The following is a 21,181-nucleotide window of genomic DNA, read 5'->3' as shown; positions in this document are numbered from 1 at the left end:
CAATATAGGTCCCAGGGTTGTTTAACATAGAAGATATGGCTGAAAAATCACGTTTATGAAAACATTAACGTATGTACACTTTGTATTAGATAGTTATATACTATATAACTAACACATCCCTGTTTCTGAATCTTAACTTTAGTTAACTCTCCCACCATAACCATTATTAGCACCAAATTGGACTCCTTGCTGATTAGAGTTGTTTCGGACTTGAACGTTCACCGGAGATCCAATAGAATGCTGCATTAATTTGGATGCCGTATCCAGTTGTGCACTAGCATCTTCCATTCTTTTTTTCTGAAGTAGCTTTTGCTGTTGTTGCTGCATTATCAGTTGCTGTGTTTGGATATCCCTTGGCGTAATTGACTGTCCCATCATGGATTGCTGGACGCCAACCTTATTACTTTGCCCCGCCTGTTGCATCTGTACTTGCATTTGTGAGAGAGATCCTGTTGTGTTTGCTTGGTGCTGTCTCTGCTGCTGTTGAGCAAGAAGTTGTTGTTGTTGTTGAGTTGCTTGTTGCCGTTGCTGCTGTTGCTGTGAAAGCTGTTGTGAAGATTGCTGTGGTGAAAGCTGCTGCTGCTGCTGCTGCTGCTGTTTCAATCGTTGAGCTTGAAGGGCCTGTAATTGTTCTGGAGTTAGTTTCTGCGGCACCGCATTCATAGGCTGAGGGGTTCTTATACGGAATGTATAATCTGTTGTCCTGTCTATATCAATAAGACCAACTCTAGAGCGAAATGCTCCGACCCCGGGACTTTTGAAGCCTGGTTTAATATTAAAGGCAGAAGCAAACATTTCTCTCATCCTGATATACTTAGTCCTAGTACGCGTTGAAGTTAAAACAGTGGATTCTAGCGGTAATGGATAAGATCGTGATACACCATTCAAAACCAGAGTTGTCTCTTCTTCTGGAGATATTTTTGACATCGAGTCATTATCAGCGTTATTACTATTACTATTATTGTTACTATTACCACTATTCGTTTTATTATTGCCTTTTTCCTTACCCTTATGCTTACTTGTAGTTTGCGGGTCCTGTTGATTTTGTTGTGCTTTTTGTATCCTTGTTTTGGAAGCCGATGATTTCAATTGATTCCGTTTTTGGTAATCTGCCAATAGTATATCAAAGGGTTGCGAACGACCTTCCACAGCACGTTTTGCGCCCATAGAATGCGACTTACAAGTTAATGATCTACCGCAGACCCCACCTTCTGGAAGTGGAACACCACACTGCTTGTCAAAATTGACCAGGTGAGGCTCTGTTGGATTGCGTTGTTTGATTTTACGCTGTTTTCTAGTAGACCCAGACCCAGACCCAGACCCTGAAGGGGTTGACGTCTTCTGCTTCTTTGAAGGAGAATCAAATCCTTCAGGGTCTATCGACGAAGATCTTCTTGCATTTCCTTTGCTCTTCGCTGGCGAAGACATAACATCTGGAGTTTCAGCCGCCGAGTTTATGGGCATCTTCGCTATACAATACTTTTCCAAATGCTCCACAATTCCTGAAACCAATACCGGCTGATGACAGGCAATACACTCCCTGTAACGAATATCTTCCTTTAAAACGCTTGGAAGTATTTCTGATGGCCTGCTCAAATACTTCGAACGAATATCCCTATACTCTTGATCAGACTTACTCTTCAAATTTGCTACCAATTCCTTCCAACCGTTCTTACCACTGTCAAATTCCTCTAGTCGAATATCTGGTCTTAATCCTTTAATCTCAATATTTACACTAGACATAGCTCGTGGAAACCAATACCGAAATCAAGAGAGAAACAAAACAAACAAAACACACAAGCACAAGTACCACTTGATTATGGATATCGATTGTGATACTACGTGTAGATATATTTCTCCTCAAATTGCGCGTTTCTAGATCCTGTCTAACACGTTAAATAAAACACTTTGTATTCCGATAAAACAACAACCAAAAAAAAAAAAAAAGAACACAAAATGCACTGGAATCTCTTTATCAGTGATTAAAACCGGGAAAACACACTCTAATTTCAATACACACGGTAAAACAACCTAAAATACGAAAATAAACCCTCTTATTTCCCTTCAACTTCCGCCTCAGATAATCATCATTTGTGTGTGTTTGCATTATTCAATATGTCAACATTGTCTTTACGTTTAAGTTTTGAAATATTTTTGGGAGAGTCATGGTTGTCACGTGAGTATGCTGTAGTATGGTATCGAAGTTACGTAAAGAAGAAGCGCCGCGCACACGGCGAGAGAGACAATACAAGCCTTCGAAGGTAAAACAACAACCGTCCGTAACCATATACAAGTGTATGTAATATAGCGCTATTTAGAGACAATGAAGTCTTCTTAGTAAAATGACAGTTAGCTGGATTAGAGTGATCCCGCGAACTATTGGGACTGTAGCATACTTGGAACTGAAGATGATTTCGAATAGTTCGAAAAGCTGCAATCTGAGATAAACTTTTAGGCGTTGGGCACCATTCAGGACTGGTTGCGCCAATGGATCGGATTTCTTAGCATAGCTGTCCCTTATGGAGACATAGTTGATCGGGTCGTCGACGACAATTCCATAGACGGGAACGCTGCTAATAACGTGTTGTATATCGAGTTCGGAGTTCACAGTCCAGAGGTATACCGACAGGTTGTTTTCCTTGAAGTAGGGCAACAGATGCTCCTTGAAACCCGGTTTCCAGGAGTTGAGGAAGTTGAGACTCACACCGTAGAGCTTGTAATCACTGTCGTTTAGCGAGTTCGAGTACTCAATAAACCTAGAAGCCATTTTGCTGAAGGGGAGAATGGCAACTATCTTGAATTTCTTGAGCGTGCCCGTGATATATCCACATTTGTACCAATCCACGTTCCAGATCCCGAAGATCAACCTCTCTCTCCAGTAATCCAAATCGTCCACCACCTCGCGCATCTCGAGGATGGTCTTCACTAATATGACCTTGCTGTTCGTGGGCTTTATATCTAACATGAACTTCATTTTAGGGTGCTCCTTCAACCATTGCAACGCTTCCTTGAACGTCGTGATTGAAATAGCCGGGTCCATCTTGTTGCGCAACACCATGAGATCTTCAAGATTCGACTCCGCAATCACCAAGTTTTGGTCCCACATCCGGCCTGTGTCTACATCATGGTTAATGACAATTTTCCCGTCCATGGTCAACTGCAAATCAGTTTCAATCACATCGGAACCAGCCTCATATGCCTTGTCGTAACATAGCAATGTGTTTTCGGGATACTTAGCCTTAAAACCTCTATGGCCCACAATCTCCAACTTTGGTCCACTCATGCTTATACAAACCCAACTCTCTCTCTATCTCTCAGCAATGTAGTGTAAGAATACTGATAATGCACTAGGATTACCTACCTCTACCTAATCAATACTTATATCAATTTCTGATTAGCACTGACCAATAAATTCCGATTCCTCTTTATATAGTACAACTAAGAAACGAAATAGCGAGCTTTCCCGCTATGCGCGCGTGTTATTTATAAAGGGAGCCTCGAATTCCGAGCAATGAATGTGATTGCCGAAATGACTTAAGCATAGGGGGGCCACGTTTTTATGCACGTGATGTGCGGCGGTGCACATGCCAAGCCCGGGAGTGGTATGCGTTGCTCGAGAGTAGAGGGGACACCTGGCCAGTTGCTGTTTTACCGGACTTGGCACACCGCTTTAATGAGTCGATTGGCGATTGTTTTGTCGTTTGGCAGACCAATTCCCGAGACAGGGTCTCTCAACAATCCGTAAGAGTCCATGTCGGAATTGAGCATCTGCTTGACCTGACTGGTGGGAAACCAGCTGGCATCGACCAATTCCTCATCATGGCCCAGATCAACGGGCTGCTTGTCATCAACTGTAGCCAGACAGCCGATCATGATGTTATTGGTGAAGGGCCAAGGTTGTGTAGTGACGTATTCGACGTTTAGTACGTCTAAACCTGTTTCTTCGAACACCTCGCGCAGGACAGCGCTCTCTATGGTCTCACTTGGGTCCATGAAGCCGCTGACGCAGGCGTACATGTTTCTTTTCGGATCACGCGCACTTGGAGCCTTGTGTTTGCATAGTAGGACGGCATCGCGGGTTTGATTTGTTATGCCGACAATGACAACGGGGTCTGTTCTTGGGAAGGACACGTTTGTGATTCTGCCGTTGGACTCACATTCGTGGTTCGTGCACTTCAACTGCGAGCCACACGCTATTACGTCGTTTTTGTATCCACACATCGAACAGTATTTGTGCGTATAGAGCCAGTGCAACATCATTTTGCCTAGCGATAGCAGGGACGACTCATCCACGGTCAAATCGTTAAAGTGCCTGAAATCCTGGCATTTGATCACCGAGTCTTTTCCATCTGCTTGAGGCAGCATGTATTCGTGTCTTGTAATGTCAATGGCGAAGAGCGGGTCTCCCTTGTACTTCTTGTAAGTGAAGCTTGGGCCTTGAGATGACGATTCACCTTTTGTAGGTGGGATTAAACCCATGAATACCAATTCTCCGGGCTTGTGCGACTGAATGAAGGGTTTTAGCATGGCTCCGTTCGATGGTATAGACCTGTGAAGCTTCCAGAGCTTGCTTCTATCCCGTGAAGAGCAGAATGGGTAAAAGTCGTGGTAGGGCAAGAACTGCGCACGCTCAGAGTTTACAGCTTCATAGATAAACGTGGGGTCTCGTTTCAAAAACGAGTACCGCTTCAACAGCCTACTAGAGTACTGCAACGGTATCATATTGGATCGAGGAGGATGCCTTACAGTGGACCACAAGCAAGAACCCTTATGTGTCCATTTGGTTGTGTTTGATACCAATACCATAAGTCCCATATCTCCAAAATTTCTTCAGATTCGGACTTTGTTCTATTCCATCGTGGAAAGGTAAAAGCATCCACTTATTCTGGGGAAAGCTAAACTCTGCACAAAGTTCCGGTATACCCATTAAAACTGATGTTATACCATTGAAAGGCTGTTCCTTGCTTAGTACTGCAATCACACATACACATATATATATATGTATATACAAGCTGTTTAGATAGGATTTACAAAACTTGAAACATGCAGTCCAGAGATGGGCACCATTTGAGAAAATAATCAGTCATTTAACTAAACACCGCTACTATCAAGCCATCCTGGTATCGGTAGCACCATGCTATTTTGGCTTTCCCTATTTCCTCCCTCCATCGGTTGCCATTCCACTTCTCTAGCGTTGATCGACAGTTGACTAAATCTCCAGTAGTACTTTTTGTACAAAAATCATGTCGAGCACTCTCCACATACATTAGCTACAAACTACACTTAGCAACAGAAACAAAGAGAGAAATAAACCAGGAAGCTCGGTATTACACGGTCTGGAGGCTGTGCATCTGTGAATTCAAAAGGGTTTGACGTTTCAGCGTAAGATATAGAGAGTCTGAGATGGCATTTTGGTGGAAGAAGAGTCCCAAGACTCCGAGTGACTATGTGAAACACTTGAACGAACAGTTGGACAAGTTAGAGTCGGCGAGTGCCGGCAGTGACCTAAGAAAAAAGGCACAAGATGAATGTGGTAAGTATATTGCTGGGACAAAGCACTTCCTTTTGAAAGAGACGGACCCTGTTCCTACACAAGAAGCTCTAGATGAGCTCTACTATTGGATCTATCAGTCTGATCTCTTTTTCACTCTATTGCACTCGTTCCCCAACCTTGACTTTGAGGCGAGAAAGGATGTAGCTATGATATATTGCATTTGTTTGAGTCGCTCAAAGGATAACAAGTTTCCTACCGTTGATTATTTGTTAACGAAACCGAAATTTGTGTCAATGTTACTCAAGACCTCTGAAGTTTGCATTACCAGGCCGGGAGGGTCTGATATATTCCTTACAGCTTCAGGAATGATTTTGGAAACTATAAAGCAAGAACAGCTTTGTCGACTCATCATAAGAGACCAACAAATATGGAAATTCTTTGATTTCACAAGGTTAGGGTCCTTCGAGATCAGTTCTAGCAGTTTACAAGTTCTCACTGAGCTTTTCACAACGCATCCAAAACTCGTATCAGTAGAGTTTTTCAGCAACGAGGACAATATGAACCAATTTATCGATAGAATAAATAAGCTAATGGCCCATGGGAACTACGTTACTAAGAGACAAAGTGTGAAATTGTTAGGAACTCTTATCTTCAATCGGGTGAACAAAAACTTGATGACAACATATATTAATAACTCGGATAACGTTAAGTTGGTCATGATTCTTTTGAGCGACAGATCGAAAAACCTACAATTGGAATCGTTCAATATCTTTAAGGTTGTCGTGGCAAACCCTCGAAAGTCAAAACCCGTGCTTGACGTATTGGTTAAAAATAGAGACAAGCTACTGAACTTTTTGGAACAGTTTGGTACGGACAACAAAGACTCAACGTTCTTAGACGAAAAAGAGTTCATTGTGGAACAAATTGAAGCTCTACCCAGAATCGTTCCTGCCAGCGGTGAATATACACTCGGAACCTCTCCGCAGAAGAATATGGTTTTATAGAATAGAAAATAAAAAGAATTAACTATAATAACTTAGAATATATATACATATGTATACAAGCTGCATTCATTAAGTCATTTTCCAATCATTTAATTCAGTATGTTCAAGTCTTCCAATAAGTATTGAAATAGTAGTTAGTGCCTGATATCTGTTCATCAATAACCAAGTCACCTTCCGTGACGCAGTATTGCAAAACTTCAGATATTACACCCATAGACCAGCTATTTTTCTCATATTCGTTGAGCTCCGTCGTTATTTGTAAAATGTCTACTCCCGGTTTCATAGCGGCTATCTGTGAAATTTTGGTACGAATGTGATCGAAAGAGTCTTGGAATGCGAGGCAGAGAACTCGTCCGTTAATTTTTATGAGGTTAAGGTCATTTAATCCCAATGATTTGAATTTCTCGCATGCCTGTCTCATTTCATCCGGCGAAATTAATCCTGTTCCAATCCTCACAGATTTGTTATATAATGCATAAAGATCAACTAGGGTGACAATTATACCATTGTCTCCTCTAAGTTCTGATTCAACAAAGCCATATATTTCTCTAGCAATTTCTTCTAGAAATACCTCTTTGTTTAAATATTTCTCTCTATCAACAAATAGTATGGGAGAGTTGTTCTTCTTTTCATTGCTTCCTTCTTGATACATTTTTTCAATTTCTTCGGCCAACGCCATCAAGTTGTTCAAATCACTTAATGCATTTGACATAACGATATTGTTCTTCAATAATTGATGTTCCTTATTCTTTTCTAATGCGGTTATACCAATTAAGCTCATATCGTTATTCAACAAAACTAAATCAGGGTCAATAACAGGGTCTTTAGGCACTCCATTGATCGCAACTACGTTTTGATTGAATAAATGTTGGGACTCGTTCCGTGCTATGATCTGTAATTGTTTTGCAAGAGCCTCATAAAAAACTGTCCCATCAGTTTTCCTAAAACTCAGTTGCCCAAACTGCTTTTGTGCCTCAGTTGCTGATGATTTTTCTTCAAGTACTATCCTAACACCATCACCATACTTATTATCTTTACTGTTATACGTATTCTTAGCGGTTATTCTATCAAGTTGCTTCAATCTAGCTCCACACATCTCACAGCTCCGTAACTGTGGATGATTGATAAAAGTACAGACTGGACATGTATTTTCAAGTTTACCAGAACCTTTTGATATTTCCTCCGCTTTAACAGTTATCGAATCTTTAGCCATATCTTTGTCGGCCGGAACACCACAGGTTTGACATGCAGGTAATGTGCTTTGAGTCGAGTCCAAGGTGCCGTTATAGGTATTTTTCGACGTACATATAGGACAAAGCCATTCAGTCACCGATGTACTTGACTGTTGCGTTCCACCTTCATTTCCCAAGTCTTCGCTATAGGGTGTGTCCTTGAAAAACAGGATGATCTTCGCTGACCTTTTTAAGAACTTAGAACTGTATTCTATATTCTCAATATCATAGTTCTCAATACACACTGATTCTTTCTTAGCATCCAATTCATCAACATAGATAATCCTTTGCGATGTGAGGTACAACCGTCCCTTTTGCTTGTTCAAAATCTTGGATTTTCCATGATATAGTCCCACACATTGCTCAACGTATATATCCCTTTCATTCTCCCTTAAAAGTGGTTGTCCTGAGCCTGCAATCTCAACAGGGTGCCAATAACTGAAACCAGGACTCATAATTTAAGCCAAATTCAGCCGTAGGCCCACAATCAGCTCTTGTTGCCATTGGGTTTTCTCCTTTTGCATATCTTGATTTGAAACACACTTCTTGTCTTTTTCCTTTCCACTGGATGAATTATCGATCTTTAATTTTCATGGAAAAAGCTCTCGTTTGTATATATTTAAGATATAAAAATGACATACACATGACAGAATCATCAACATTTATACACGTCTACTTGGTCCTAATATGTCTTTATTTTCGAACGGGCGGGATTCAGTAATTAATTCACGCCTTTACGGGTGCTGGGGTAGACAAATTCAAATTCGATTGAGAATTCTTTAATAGGTTAGAGCTTCTCGCAATAGTTAGTTCTTTCAAACGTTTTTGCATAATTGGAACTTCTTGATCGAGAAGTTTATTTAGTTCCATCAATTTCTCTTCATCTTTAAGTCTTTGTTCCGGGTCAAATTTTCCAAACTTATAGTTACCTTTGCCGTCAAAGCTTAGGAGATGCGTATGGAAATGCCATAACGTCGTTCTATGACACACTGATATCAAAGTTATTCCCAAATCCTGAGCATGTCGGTACATCTTTTGTTCCATTTCCGGTGACACAGCACTAGTACACTCATCTAGAACTGCAAAAATTGGCTTATGATAGTACATGCGGGCCATTGCAAGCCTTTGTTGGATACCCATTGTCAACTCTGCGGACCATGGACGTACCAATTCCAAGGCATCTTTAAATGTACATTCTTTCTTATTATCCCGTGCCATGACTATTGATAGGTTCTCATTGATCATGTCATTTAAATCAAGTACCTGCAATATGTCAAGTAAGAGTTGATCGCCAACTTCAATGGATCCATCGAACCTTTCCATATACTCGTCCATAGTATCGGGATATATTAGTTGCTCGCGGAGGGTACCTTGGCTACTCATATACGGCTTTTGAGGTAGGTAATATATGGTACTTTCATTCAGAGTACCCTTTCTAGGAGGCATAATAAGCTTTGTTTCATGGTCAGGATTCAAAGATTTGCTGATTGGCCATAGACCACCTAATAATCTAAATAAGGATGATTTTCCGCATCCATTTGGACCTATGATGAGCATATGATTAAACCTCTCCAATTTGAAAGATAATTCAGATACCAATACCTGTCCGGTTGGAGTTACCAATGGCACATTTTGAAACTCAATTACATTTTCATTGTACTCTATAGGAACCGCATCTTCCCTAAGCTGCGGTGCACTAATAATTTCGTCCAACTCATCATTGAACTTGTTCAATCTTAGAGAAACCCCTTGCAATTGCTGTATATTTCTTCTTAATTGAACAAATCTTCCAATAGAAGAAGATGCAGTGAGTAATAATCTTCTATTTGTAATGAACTCAGCGGTCTTGTCCTTTGTTATAGTATCCTGCAAAAATATTGGAATTGAGCACAACAACAAGCCAGCTGCTCCCCATATATATTTGATGATAAAAGTAGTTGCAAAATCATACAACGCTCTTGATCTAATTTCATGCGACATATATGTGTATAGGCGGTAAAAGGCGTAATCTAAGTTCCAAAGTTCTGTCTTTTGGCCCTTTAACAACGCAATTTCCTCGCAATTTGAGTGAATCTTAGAATGCAAAGATCTAAATAGCCCTTCTAGCTGAGTTTTCTTCATTTGCATCTTGGTGAAATTTGGTTGTATTAACTTTAGCCCTATGTTACTCAAATGTACAACAATCCCTAAAGCCAACGTCCCTTCGCCCATGAACGTGCTGTTAGCGTTCGATAGAAGTGTGAATGAGCATAGAATTAAGTCCAACGATGGTTTCAATAGCTGATTTAGTAAAACAGAACTGTTGTAAGACATTGCTCCAACGTCTCTCGTCAAGTACTGAACTGGAGAATCCGACAGATCATTATCATCGGCGTTTTTACCTTCTGAAGTAGAGGTGGAAGAAATTACGTTATCTAGACTACCACTGGATAAACCCGCTACTTGTGATGAAGGTTGGTTATTAATAGCGTAGAATATTTGATGGGAAGACATATATTTATCCAAAAGAGCCTCAGAAACTTTTCTGTTTATTGCAATTGCGCTTATTCTAGTCATATATCGCAACAAAGAATTGACGATACTAGCGGGTATGCCTAAAGTCATCCACTGGCCCAAAAGCACCTTGACAAAATTGGAATATTCCGACTTAACTAATTTAGACACCAATACACCATCTAGCTTGGCTACCTTCAAAGAGAGAACAGTTCTTATTACTAACAACACTGTTTGAATGAGAAAGATGAGCAAGCATTTCTTGTCTGTGAGAATGAGTTTGACCAAGAAATTCTTTTTTTCACCAAGGCGCCGCCGCTGCTGCTTCTTAAACTTGGATTCATTAACATGCGTTCTACGGTGCGTGATGCCATTTGCATCATTATCTAAAGTGCAATTTCCATCATCAGAGGAACTGTCATCGTCGCCAGAACTCGAACTCGGCACACTATCTACTTCTGTGACGCCTCTAGTCGAAAGCTGGTTCAAAGACATATGCGAGAGCCGGGGAGCAATCTTATATTTTCTGACTTTCCGCTCCTGCTGACCCGTTCGTCCATTAACATCCTTCTTTTCTCCTCTATTGCTCTTGTCTTTGCCCGTTGCAAGACTTTTCACTGTTATCACTAACAACACCAAGTAGGATCCTTTAAGAATCCTAAGCCTTTGTCTTTTGTAGAATTCCATATGTAACACTTGTCTGGCTCTCTAGCTCTCTAGCGCCCTGTGCCTTACAGCTTTCCAAACCTCACTAAACTCCAGGCATATAAGATATACTAGGCGATGTGGTACATACTGGTTTCAAGCATTCTATATAAATATTGCCAATGCCATTGCTTGCGTACGTTTTGTGACAGCTCTCCCCAAATCTGAGCCCTAGTGGTAGAAGAAACGTCACTAACCATGCCTTACTCTTTTACAAGCTGAATTGTGCTTTCGGACTTTTTACTTTTCTCTCCAAACATTATCATATATTATATCATCCATTGAAATTAAGAAATGAATGTGGAGAACAAACACAGGAAAAGGCGGGGAACATCCCTCATGACACCAAACGAGCGGGCTGTCTTGTAGTGTTTCCCTTTTTTGTTTCGCTCCTGTTTCCAACACCCATTACATTTCTCAAAGCACAATAAAGGAAAGTCACCGGCAAAATACCTCTATTATCTAAGCTCGCGAGATGACTCTCTCCACCAGTTCACGTGACCATAAACAAACCGCTCTCTCTCTCTCGCTAGACCTTTCCTCCACCCCCTATGTTACTCAGATAGACAGATATGCCAGAGCGAACGCGTGTGCACGGCTGCATGCATACCTGTCTGCTTAAAATAGACTCTCCCAAAATATGACAAGGCTTTAATTGAGCCCGGCTACGCCAAGTACGCAGCCTGGCACAGGTCACATGATCACAATAACCACTATTCACTATGTATACCCTTTCGAGGCAACGAGGCAACGAGGCAGTTCCCCTTCAACCCAGTAAGCCTAGAAATCAAAGGAGGAGAAAAAAAGCAAGCAGGTAAATGCGGAACGAGGCGCAGACCTGATCAGAGGTATATGCATCCGTGGATGGACCCTGAGGGCATATATCGCAAAGGAGCAATTGTGATAACTAGCTAACTAGCTATACTGCACATATGCTACCAAATGGGTTGTTGCTAATTATATCCGTATGGCTTAGACTCTGGTATATTATGAAGATAATGACCGTTGGTACAGCTACCATACCAGGCAAAGCGCCCGGCAACAGTGGGATCATCTTGACAGTATGGAAGCTTTTTTTTTCTTCTGACGGGACAGTTTATTTCCGGAAACGAACAATTGTGATCTATTAGAATATGCGTAGGTCAGTAAAGTTTTGAGAAGAGATATTTCAATGCTTGGCGTTATTTTTTTTATTATTAGCAGTAACCATAGGATAGCCTAACAGATATTACATTCGCCAGCAAACGCAAGAGGTATGTGAGTAAGAGCGTACATACCGGTTCAAGGTTCAAATAGGGTGTGGCGAATGTTAGGTATATATATGTATATAAGGTAGCTGTTTGGAAGGCCATTTGGGTTTTTTTTTCTTTCTATTAAGGCGTTTAGTATCAAAGGACTTATCTCATCTAGTGATTGTAGTGAGAAAAAGACTTGAATCATCTATACAATACACTACGCCGCTGCCAACGAAAAAATGAATGTCTTAACGTTGTTTGGCAGCTTTTTCATAACGCTTTTTTCCTTCATACTTGCTATTCTCGTATGTTTTGGATCGACCACTAACGACTCACCGCTGAATCGGATCTATGCGGCGCAGCTTGACATTTCGAATATCAACTTTTCTACATTGCTTAATATAGACATTCCAAAGTCGGGGATTCCATCGCTAGATAACTTGGACGTTCCATCGTACTTCAATTTGGGCATATGGTCTTACTGCATGGCTAATTCGGAGAAGAAGATATACCAATGCACCAAGCCCGCAGGTATCAGGGATTTTAATTTGCAACGTTTGTTGGAAGACAATTTCGATAACAACGAGGTAACACAGTTGGTTGGGAGTATCATTCAGATGGCGATTCCAAAGGACCTAAAAGACGACATGGATTTGTATAACTCGCTGATGAGGTGTATGGCCGTCACACTAGTCATCGGAATAGCGTTGATGGGATTAGCCGTAATAGTCAATGTCATACGGTGGCTGGTGCATCGTCCCTTCATAAACCTCGTTGGTAGAGTGTTGGCCTTGTTGAGTTTCCTATCTATGGGAATATCTGCCGGCACGAGCACAGGTACATACGTCCTTATCAAGAATATCTTGAAAGATAACTATAAAGAGTACGGAATTAAACTGACCCTTGGGAGAAACTTTTACGCATTGTTGTGGGCCAGCGTTGTGGGTTGTCTTGCCAACTTCGTATTCTGGATCTTCACAAGGCAAAATAACAACAGGCCGTTCCTCATGCGCCAATTGCCTACAGCGCCAATCGTGGAAGAAAAGTATTGATAACTTAAAAAAAAAAAAAGACATATTATCATCACGCCAAAGTCATTCGTTTCCCAATTCAACATACGTTGCCTATATGCTTTCTATTTTTACCCCCATTCCCCCGAAGTTCAGATCCAGAGAGATACCATTTTTTCATATTCATTCCATTCGTTCCGTTCAAGTATTTGTGTACTACATCTCAAATATTAGTTTTAAGTTTATTAATTATTATTACTATCATCGTTATTGTTATTACTATTACTGATACTATTTAAAGCGCTGAAGCTGCACTAAGAAGAAAAAAAAGGCGCATCGCAAACTTTGGGTATATGATATGGCAATATATACTCATACCGCCAGAAACTTTGCCTTTTTTTTTAGATCTTCGAAGGTTCAAGCGTTAGCAGAAGAAAAGTTTTCCCCTGATTCCAAAGGTAATAAGGAAATCAGTATTGAAAAAAAATCAGGTTTGAGATTTAAACGAGAGATAAATCAGGTAAGAACATCACATTATTATTTGCACTCCGCTAAATGGCAAATTACTCGTCTTCAGCAACAACGTCACGTTCGATGTCAGTTTGCTTCTTTTCTGGAGAGGTTTCACTTTCCAATTTGTCCGATGGTACAACAGAAGAAGAGGTCTCTTCTTCAACTTGACCCAAGGTGTTTTGGTCTCTTCTTGGAGATCTTGACAACAACAATAGAACTGCTGTGATCAATGACAAGACGAAAGCAGTCCAGACCATACCGTAGTAGCTGCTACCGCCCTTGTGAACAACGTTGTAATGATCCTTAGCAGTACCTTCCTTAATGATTTCAGTAACAACGACAGAAATGATGGCACCTAGCAAAGAGAAGATGACGACAAAGAGGGCAAGACCAGATGGGACCCATCTGCTAACTCTGCCAGTCAATTTGTTGAAGAAGGTCAAAACGATGGAGATCAAGAGGAAGAAGGATAGGATGATGGCCAACAAGTTTAGGGCCAAGATAGCTCTGATAGCTGGTTTGTATTGGTGTTCCTTATCTGGCAATTTACCAACCAAAACTAAGTCTTCTCTGTGGATGTTTAGAGCTTGCAAGTATGGTCTGAAATCAGAATGTTCCAATTCATCGTACAAGATTTGCTTCATGTCCAAACCTTGAACGGCCTTAGGACTAGTACAGGACAAGACCTTCTTGTCATTGTTGACACGGCAGTATGTGAAGATACCCAATCTGAAGTGAGAAGCAATGTTCAAGTTGGAAATAATGTCAGGCATGATTTCGTTGATATCAGCCAGGGTAATAACTTGGTTTGAGGCAGTAGCTTCCCTTAGCAAATCCAAAATTGGAGTGAACACAGCTGGCTTAGATTGAGCGATAGCAGTCAATTCGTTCAATGCCTTGAATGTTTCAGTTGGGTTACTAGAGGAATTCAATAGAGCAAACAAGGCTTCAACTTGTTTTTGTTTAGATGCGTCACTCTTGGAAAGGGTTGATTGCAAACCGCCGATGGTTAACATAACATTTGTTTGGTTCTTGGAGGCGTTTAACATTTCTTCCAAGATAGTCAAAGACTTTGTGGTAGTTTCGCTGGTAGTGTTAGCCATTGCAGCAACAGTGGTCAAGGTGGTAGCAGTGTCGTTGGAAGAAGCAATCAAAGTTGTTAGATCAGAGAAAGCTTCCTTAGCAGACTGAGAAGAGGTGACATTGTTTTGCAATAGGGATTGCAAGATGGTCAAGTCCTTGGTAGCGTCTGATGAAGAGTTCAACAAAGTAGCCAAAGCACCAATGATAACCTTTTCTTCGTTAGAAGCTGCTTGTTGCAGTTGTTGCAAAGTTTGAGGAACGTTGTCAGACTTGGACAAAGCACCAAACAATTGTTGTGCTTGTTCACCAGAGACAGCAGTAGTCATGAAAGTAGAGACAGCAGACAAAGTACCGTTCAAGTTACGAGAGTCAGCGAACAAGGCAAAGACTGGAGTCAATTGTTGCTTTTCTTCTTGTTTCATGGAGTTCAATGAGGACAAAGAAGCTACGGTAGCGGACACGTTTTTAGAGCCTTCCAACAAACCAAACGCTTGTTGTAATTGTTGTTGCATTTGCATAACAACGGTAGCATTTTGCTTTTGCAAGTCAGAAGCCAGAGCAACGAAAGAAGAGAGACTCTTCAAAGTTGTGTTGGTGTCCTTAGAGTCGGCAACCAAGTTGTAGATGGCGTTCAATTCAGCAGTAGAAGAGTTAGTGCCGTTGATGGCAGCTGGTGCCAAAACAGTCAATGCGTCTAGGGTCTCAGAAACGTTGTTGGATGGAGTTAAAACACCCATTAGAGGGTCCAAGGCTTCAGTGGTAGAGATGGCCTTCAAAGCAGCAAAAATTTGTGCATAGGAAGCGTTTGGCGCTTTCATGGCAGCGGCCAGAACAGCCACCATAGGCGAAGCCTTAGGCAACAATTTATCAACTCTGATGTGAGAAATGTCAACTTCACCGATGTAGATCTTATTAAGTGGGTTGTAGTTCGAGGTGGAACCGCTGGTAGACACCACAATCAATATTAGAGTGGCTAAAGTGAATAGCGTACATAGCGCCAAGCTCAACTTCGATGGAAGGATCATTCTTTGTAAAGTTGGAAAGTGCCGTTGGTTGTATTCTCAGTCTAAACAGCCAAGAAACAAAAGAACCTACCTACTTGCTAATTCACGTCAAATAAATTCGCACATACAACTACTCAACCACATCGCACGGAAAAACAGATCGATGGGACCCTGTTATTTATACCAAGAAAGGAAGAACTTCCCCTCTAATGTCCAAATGCCACTTTCGTTGGAGTTTGCTTGAGAAATCCTTGCATCATCATCACCCACTCTACGAGAAAACGCCGAGAAATGACACTTAGCATAACTCTGTGTTATGAAATGGGCAATGAACTATCAGTACTTCACTCACTCTTCTTCACTTTGGAACCGCACACAGGTTGATCGAAGAAGAAATGAAGGAAAAAAAAAAAAAAAGAATCTCCGTTTCAAATAGCGATGAGCGTACACTAACTAAACTAGGCTGTAGAAACAGAGCGCTGTGGTACAGCCTCATCTAGTTGTGTGCGCGCACTTATTTTTCCTCTTGTTTTTCCAATTCCGTTCTATAGTATATCATCACAGGCCGTCCCCAATCCACAGAGGGCAGAAGAAAGCCGTGATGTGATGCAAATGTTCTACACACAGTTCTACATGTATTGTTGTTCTACGATTTCTCTACGCACTCTTCTACAATGTTTTCTCATCCTGACGAACGCATTGTATGCGATGTGATGTGCTTTTTTTTTTTTTGTTTTGTTTTTTGTTTTGGGTTGTGTTTTCCTTTTGACTTACTACTGTAGCTGATTTGAGTTGGGTCGAGTTGAGATAATGTGACGAACACAGGTATTACTATTACAACCCAATTACCCAGTCTGGTGTTTTGTTGGTATTTTGTTGGGTTTTTCGAATAACCGCCATTACAAAAGAGAGTATTAGAGGGAGACTTTCCCTTGTCAGAGCTATACGAGACTTAAGACACCATACAGTAGATGGACTGGTAGGGAAAGCAAAGGTAACCTGACCACACCATTGGTGTGGTCAGTTTTAGATTGCTTTCGCCCGCCTCCTCCTTAACTTGGCCCTGTTGTACTCTCTCGTCAGTCTTAGGACCACTTTTGGGTCTTGTGGTGTTTACTCCATTTTTTTGTTGGATTCTCTCCTCCTCTGGTAGATATGCAGGCACAGTGTGAAAAACAAAATAAAGAAAGAGATGAGATGGGAGCTCCTCTCCAAAGCGTCTCAGAAGATGGCGTGGCAGACAATGGGAAGGAAAGCAGCGGATGTTAGCGGCTTTGACAGTGCAGAGAAGTGTTGCAATATAGCGGCGGGAAATTGCGCTGTAAGCCGCTTTGGAATTACGACCAGTGATTTGGCCTGGTGCGTTTCCAATGGGATCTGGTACTGACACTAGTAGTAGGGGTTTTTGCTCTAATATGCGCGGGCGTTGGAGTAGTTTCTCAGCTTCGTGCTAGGGCAGTGTCCAGTGTAGAGTGTAAAGTAGGGACTTCAGTTTGGACCGGAGGTCTGGCGATAGGGTAACAAAGTTTCCAGATCTGTGGCGGTAAATGGTTTGTGTGTGCATGCGTGAGGTTGTTTCTTTTTGATAATTGTTTTGTACCGTTGCTAGAGCCGCACGATTTCCCAACAATTTTTCGTTTGGCAGATTGGGAGGGTGTTTTTTTTTTTTTCTTTCTTTCTTTCCTCTTCTCTTTCTTTTTTTCTTCTCTTCTGAAGACAAGTTGGACACGACAATCTCTCGAGAGAGTGGACCTACAGTACAGATCAGTGCGAGATCTGCTGTTCCAAATACCGATACCAAGTACCCTTACTGGTCTGGCCTGGACTAGTCTAGCCTGGCTTTTGGTGGACTTGGTTGGGTTTGTTTCTTTTGTTCGGGTCGGTGGTTTCTCCGATGGACTTGGATCGATACGATCACGTGAAATATATTCGAGTACGAATGCTAATACATTTTTGGCCATGTATGTATGTATGAACCTCTCTCTATATATCATCTATTATATGTTCATTAAGGAATCCGAAGGCTTGAACACAATAGTGTAGTTCATACTGGATATCACACCGTTCATGTCGTTGTTGAACATGCGGTCTTCTAGCACTAGCTGTAATGACACTCCGTAGTAGGTTCCCCATATCGGCCTTGCCCTGGTGGCCGAATTAACACTGCCTGAGCCGGGACGAGCCGTTGAGCCTTGTGCGTCTGGGATTGTGCTATCCTGACCACTTTTATCTTTGCCGCTCTCGTCAAATCTCACTTTGCAATTGACGTTGCAGACCAACGTCCCGGTGCCAGGTATTACGTGGAAATCAACTGCGGTAACTAAATGCTGAGTGAGAACGACCTGGGTCTGCCATGCTTGTAAAAACTGCACAGCCTGTCCGAATGGCTGCGAATTGAATATTATCTTACATTGCTGAGGATTGAACAATTGTAGAAACTGCTGGAGCTTGGCTGGATCCGGTTCATCCAAGTGTGCAAGAACTTTCTTCACAAATGTTTCCACGATTTGCGATTGGTGATTCATCTTGTGAACTTTTTAGATATTAAAAGGTCTGCTAGTACCACAGAGTAAATAAAAACAAGCGAATAAAAAAAGCGGGGCACGCGTAGGATTACTTGGCTTCTTGCTATCTTTAAAGTTTGTACCTTCGAGGACGGAATTTTTTTATGGATATGTTATGTGCACATCTTAGCTTGTAATTAGCATTGCACATACATCGTTTTCATCATATATTCAGAATCTGAAGAATTCAATTCAATAGAGCTTGGAAAATTAAAAAAAAAAAACAAAAACAAAATAAAAACGATCGAACACAGAGCAAAAGGAGGAAATATATCGCCAAATGAGTCCGGGTAATGTAGAGCAGAGAAGACCAGCCTGTGCGAGTGCGGATCTCTTTTCTGCTAAAGATCTCTGCGTGTGCTATGTATAGAATGTAACTTAACTTAACTACTTTGGGATGGCTGCGGACCCGTCCTTAGCAGGTAATGCTGTGAAGGCAGTACGTTTTTCCCGTTCAAGGTTCTTAACTTCATATACACTTACCAGCACTTTTTTTCACTCTTTTGCCCTCTTTAGGTTAAGAGTAGTTTGAAGTTTTTCAGCACTGGGGAACTAACTAACAAAAAAACAAAAAAAAAAACATAGTAAAAAACTGGAAAATAGGGTAAACACAAAATGCCCAGCACAAAAATGTCTCTTCTTCAATGGTATGTTTTGTAGAGTTGATTTGCTAGCAGGACAGCTTCACCAGCCATGCGTACTTTTCATGCGATGCTGGTTCGAATGCTGTACAATTCATTGTTTTGTAAACATTGCATTAGACATTGAGAGCGCAGAGAGGGTTTATGTACTTGTAAATCAAATAATGTACCTGCTTCCTAGTTTCTAACATTAGACCAGAATCCTGGAACTTGGTTGTATAGCGTCAGAATTTCACATAGGAATAGGCCATACAGGGCCTACCCAAGAAAACAATAACAAATGACAAGAGGTTTTCATGCGGGTTCACGTCACTCATATTTCTCTGCGGATCATATTTTTGGGACGTCGCTAGAATCATTGTTTACTTTTCGATCAGCTAAACTGCTGGCATATGTACATCATATTTTTGGACGACTAGCCCTTGATAATTCAACTGGTAGTATATAAACCAACTTTGATTTCACCTTGCAGTTGATCTAAAAACCTTCACAGTTTCCCTTTGCTTATGATGTAATTTGATTAGCATTTTCTGATTTGGTATTAATTCTGATTCGATACTTATTCATTTATATTCCTAATATCATAACACCTCAACATTCGAAACTTACCTTCCACAGGAGCTTACGTTTTTGGTCTAATTAGATATCACATCCACTCTTTTAATTTCCGAAGACCTTTTCCATCATCAACATCATCATCATCCCCATAAGGAAAAACTTCACCATTCCTTTGAATTCCTTTCCAAGAAAAATAAAACAAAGCACTCGTTAATTTCATTTACTCAACCTTCAAAAAATGTCTGCTGTCTCCAAATCCTTATCTCTCTCTGACCATAGTTCAGAAAACAAGTACTACATCAGAAGAAAAAGATCTTTCGATGATTTGCTCTTGCCTTCATTGACACACACTGCACACACACCAAGAGCTGTTGAAGAATCACCATACTTTTTTGATGCAAGAAAAAAATCCAAAACCGCCCCTGCATCACCTTCAGGACTAGTGCAAATCACACCAACAACTTCTCCGGTCTGTTCTTCGAGCAATTCTCTAGCTTGGAAACAAACAACACTCGGAGAAAATGGTACAAGCGCTCAACTATCGTTCTCTCCATACAACGCTAATGTTAAACAAGCAATGACACAATCCAATACCCCCTTACCTCAATTGAAACACTTGAAACTCCTACCTAATCCAAAGGTCCAGGAATATTCATACAGATACCCAGACACTTGCAGTTACACTCCTTTATGGAAACAGAATCTAACGGAGTGGTGTAAGGAAACAAACTACAGTCAATATCAGAGCATTATAGAGCAAGTGTCCCAAGTTAATCCAAGATCTGGAAATCTTACACATGGATTAAACCTGCTAGCTGATGCTGCAAGGATTTCTTCCATCATATCATCTCCAGATGAATTTTATGAATTATCCAATACTTCGAACAAAAGCAAGGTATTAGTCACACCACCAAGCAGCCCATCCGCTCAATTCACATCAATGATCAGTGGTTCCTTGGTTAAAGCTGTAAAGAAGAATCGTACTCGTATGCATAAGAAAACTAACAGTTTCAAGGCAAGAAAACTAAAGAAATTACTGGACGAACGCATGAACCTCGACCATAACGATAAATTCGAATCCCAAAAGACAGTATTTAGAGCTGCTCCGGCTATGCCAACAACTCCACCACATAAAAAGATTACTTTGTCCTCAACTCCAAAATCTCTGCAATCGCCTCAACAAAAATACCACCCAATCATTTTAAACAGTCCTGAAAAGTTCACGACGAACAAGCCTATCTCTAACTCAAACTCAGAGGATGAAACTGACCAAGACATCATGCAGGCCTCTCCAAAATCCTCTCCATCGCAAAGACGTAATTCTAACAGATTCTGCGTTTCTTGTCATTGTACCGACTCTCCATGCTGGAGGCCATCTTGGTCGAAGAGCAAGCAAGACCAACTCTGTAACTCTTGCGGTCTGCGTTATAAAAAGACCCACACCAGATGCACCAACCAAAATTGTCGCAAGATTCCTTCTAAAGGTGAACTAACCCTCATGAAATCCAACAAACCTATTACTTTCACCAAGCCTGATGGAACACACACATACGGTATGGCTTGTTTATTCTGCGGACACACGGTAGCAACAGACGAATAGTTATCACCATGTTATTTTTTTTCATGCAGTATTCTTGACCTGACA

General features: G+C 41.1%; 10 protein-coding genes across 10 annotated transcripts; 3 read left to right on the top strand and 7 right to left on the bottom strand.

Moving 5' to 3' along the window:
* Positions 1–138: 138 nt before the first annotated feature.
* Positions 139–1,743, bottom strand: SGF73 (deubiquitination module subunit SGF73; the record flags this gene model as incomplete). Its single annotated transcript, XM_022819859.1, has 1 exon — positions 139–1,743. The coding sequence occupies one exon, from the start codon at positions 1,741–1,743 to the stop codon at positions 139–141; it is 1,605 nt and encodes a 534-aa protein (XP_022676383.1).
* Positions 1,744–2,314: 571 nt separating this feature from the next.
* Positions 2,315–3,283, bottom strand: PGC1 (phosphatidylglycerol phospholipase; the record flags this gene model as incomplete). The annotated part of the gene is made up of 1 exon (XM_022819858.1): positions 2,315–3,283. The coding sequence occupies one exon, from the start codon at positions 3,281–3,283 to the stop codon at positions 2,315–2,317; it is 969 nt and encodes a 322-aa protein (XP_022676382.1).
* A 365-nt stretch (positions 3,284–3,648) lies between these two features.
* NPY1 (NAD(+) diphosphatase) lies at positions 3,649–4,815 on the bottom strand (the record flags this gene model as incomplete). The annotated part of the gene is made up of 1 exon (XM_022819857.1): positions 3,649–4,815. One exon carries the CDS (start codon positions 4,813–4,815, stop codon positions 3,649–3,651), a length of 1,167 nt encoding a protein of 388 aa, XP_022676381.1.
* A 588-nt stretch (positions 4,816–5,403) lies between these two features.
* Positions 5,404–6,498, top strand: HYM1 (Hym1p; the record flags this gene model as incomplete). The annotated part of the gene is made up of 1 exon (XM_022819856.1): positions 5,404–6,498. The coding sequence occupies one exon, from the start codon at positions 5,404–5,406 to the stop codon at positions 6,496–6,498; it is 1,095 nt and encodes a 364-aa protein (XP_022676380.1).
* Positions 6,499–6,601: 103 nt separating this feature from the next.
* On the bottom strand, positions 6,602–8,185 carry VPS36 (ESCRT-II subunit protein VPS36; the record flags this gene model as incomplete). Its single annotated transcript, XM_022819855.1, has 1 exon — positions 6,602–8,185. The coding sequence occupies one exon, from the start codon at positions 8,183–8,185 to the stop codon at positions 6,602–6,604; it is 1,584 nt and encodes a 527-aa protein (XP_022676379.1).
* Positions 8,186–8,456: 271 nt separating this feature from the next.
* PXA2 (ATP-binding cassette long-chain fatty acid transporter PXA2) lies at positions 8,457–10,910 on the bottom strand (the record flags this gene model as incomplete). The annotated part of the gene is made up of 1 exon (XM_022819854.1): positions 8,457–10,910. The coding sequence occupies one exon, from the start codon at positions 10,908–10,910 to the stop codon at positions 8,457–8,459; it is 2,454 nt and encodes an 817-aa protein (XP_022676378.1).
* A 1,492-nt stretch (positions 10,911–12,402) lies between these two features.
* On the top strand, positions 12,403–13,215 carry PUN1 (Pun1p; the record flags this gene model as incomplete). Its single annotated transcript, XM_022819853.1, has 1 exon — positions 12,403–13,215. One exon carries the CDS (start codon positions 12,403–12,405, stop codon positions 13,213–13,215), a length of 813 nt encoding a protein of 270 aa, XP_022676377.1.
* A 521-nt stretch (positions 13,216–13,736) lies between these two features.
* Positions 13,737–15,794, bottom strand: FAT3 (Fat3p; the record flags this gene model as incomplete). The annotated part of the gene is made up of 1 exon (XM_022819852.1): positions 13,737–15,794. The coding sequence occupies one exon, from the start codon at positions 15,792–15,794 to the stop codon at positions 13,737–13,739; it is 2,058 nt and encodes a 685-aa protein (XP_022676376.1).
* A 1,976-nt stretch (positions 15,795–17,770) lies between these two features.
* MTR2 (Mtr2p) lies at positions 17,771–18,298 on the bottom strand (the record flags this gene model as incomplete). The annotated part of the gene is made up of 1 exon (XM_022819850.1): positions 17,771–18,298. The coding sequence occupies one exon, from the start codon at positions 18,296–18,298 to the stop codon at positions 17,771–17,773; it is 528 nt and encodes a 175-aa protein (XP_022676375.1).
* A 1,476-nt stretch (positions 18,299–19,774) lies between these two features.
* ASH1 (DNA-binding transcription repressor ASH1) lies at positions 19,775–21,136 on the top strand (the record flags this gene model as incomplete). Its single annotated transcript, XM_022819849.1, has 1 exon — positions 19,775–21,136. One exon carries the CDS (start codon positions 19,775–19,777, stop codon positions 21,134–21,136), a length of 1,362 nt encoding a protein of 453 aa, XP_022676374.1.
* Positions 21,137–21,181: the final 45 nt, after the last annotated feature.

The sequence above is a fragment of the Kluyveromyces marxianus genome, chromosome 4, assembly GCF_001417885.1.
Source record: "Kluyveromyces marxianus DMKU3-1042 DNA, complete genome, chromosome 4".
Lineage (NCBI taxonomy): Eukaryota > Fungi > Ascomycota > Saccharomycetes > Saccharomycetales > Saccharomycetaceae > Kluyveromyces > Kluyveromyces marxianus.
This window is presented reverse-complemented; position numbering and strand designations above follow the sequence as displayed.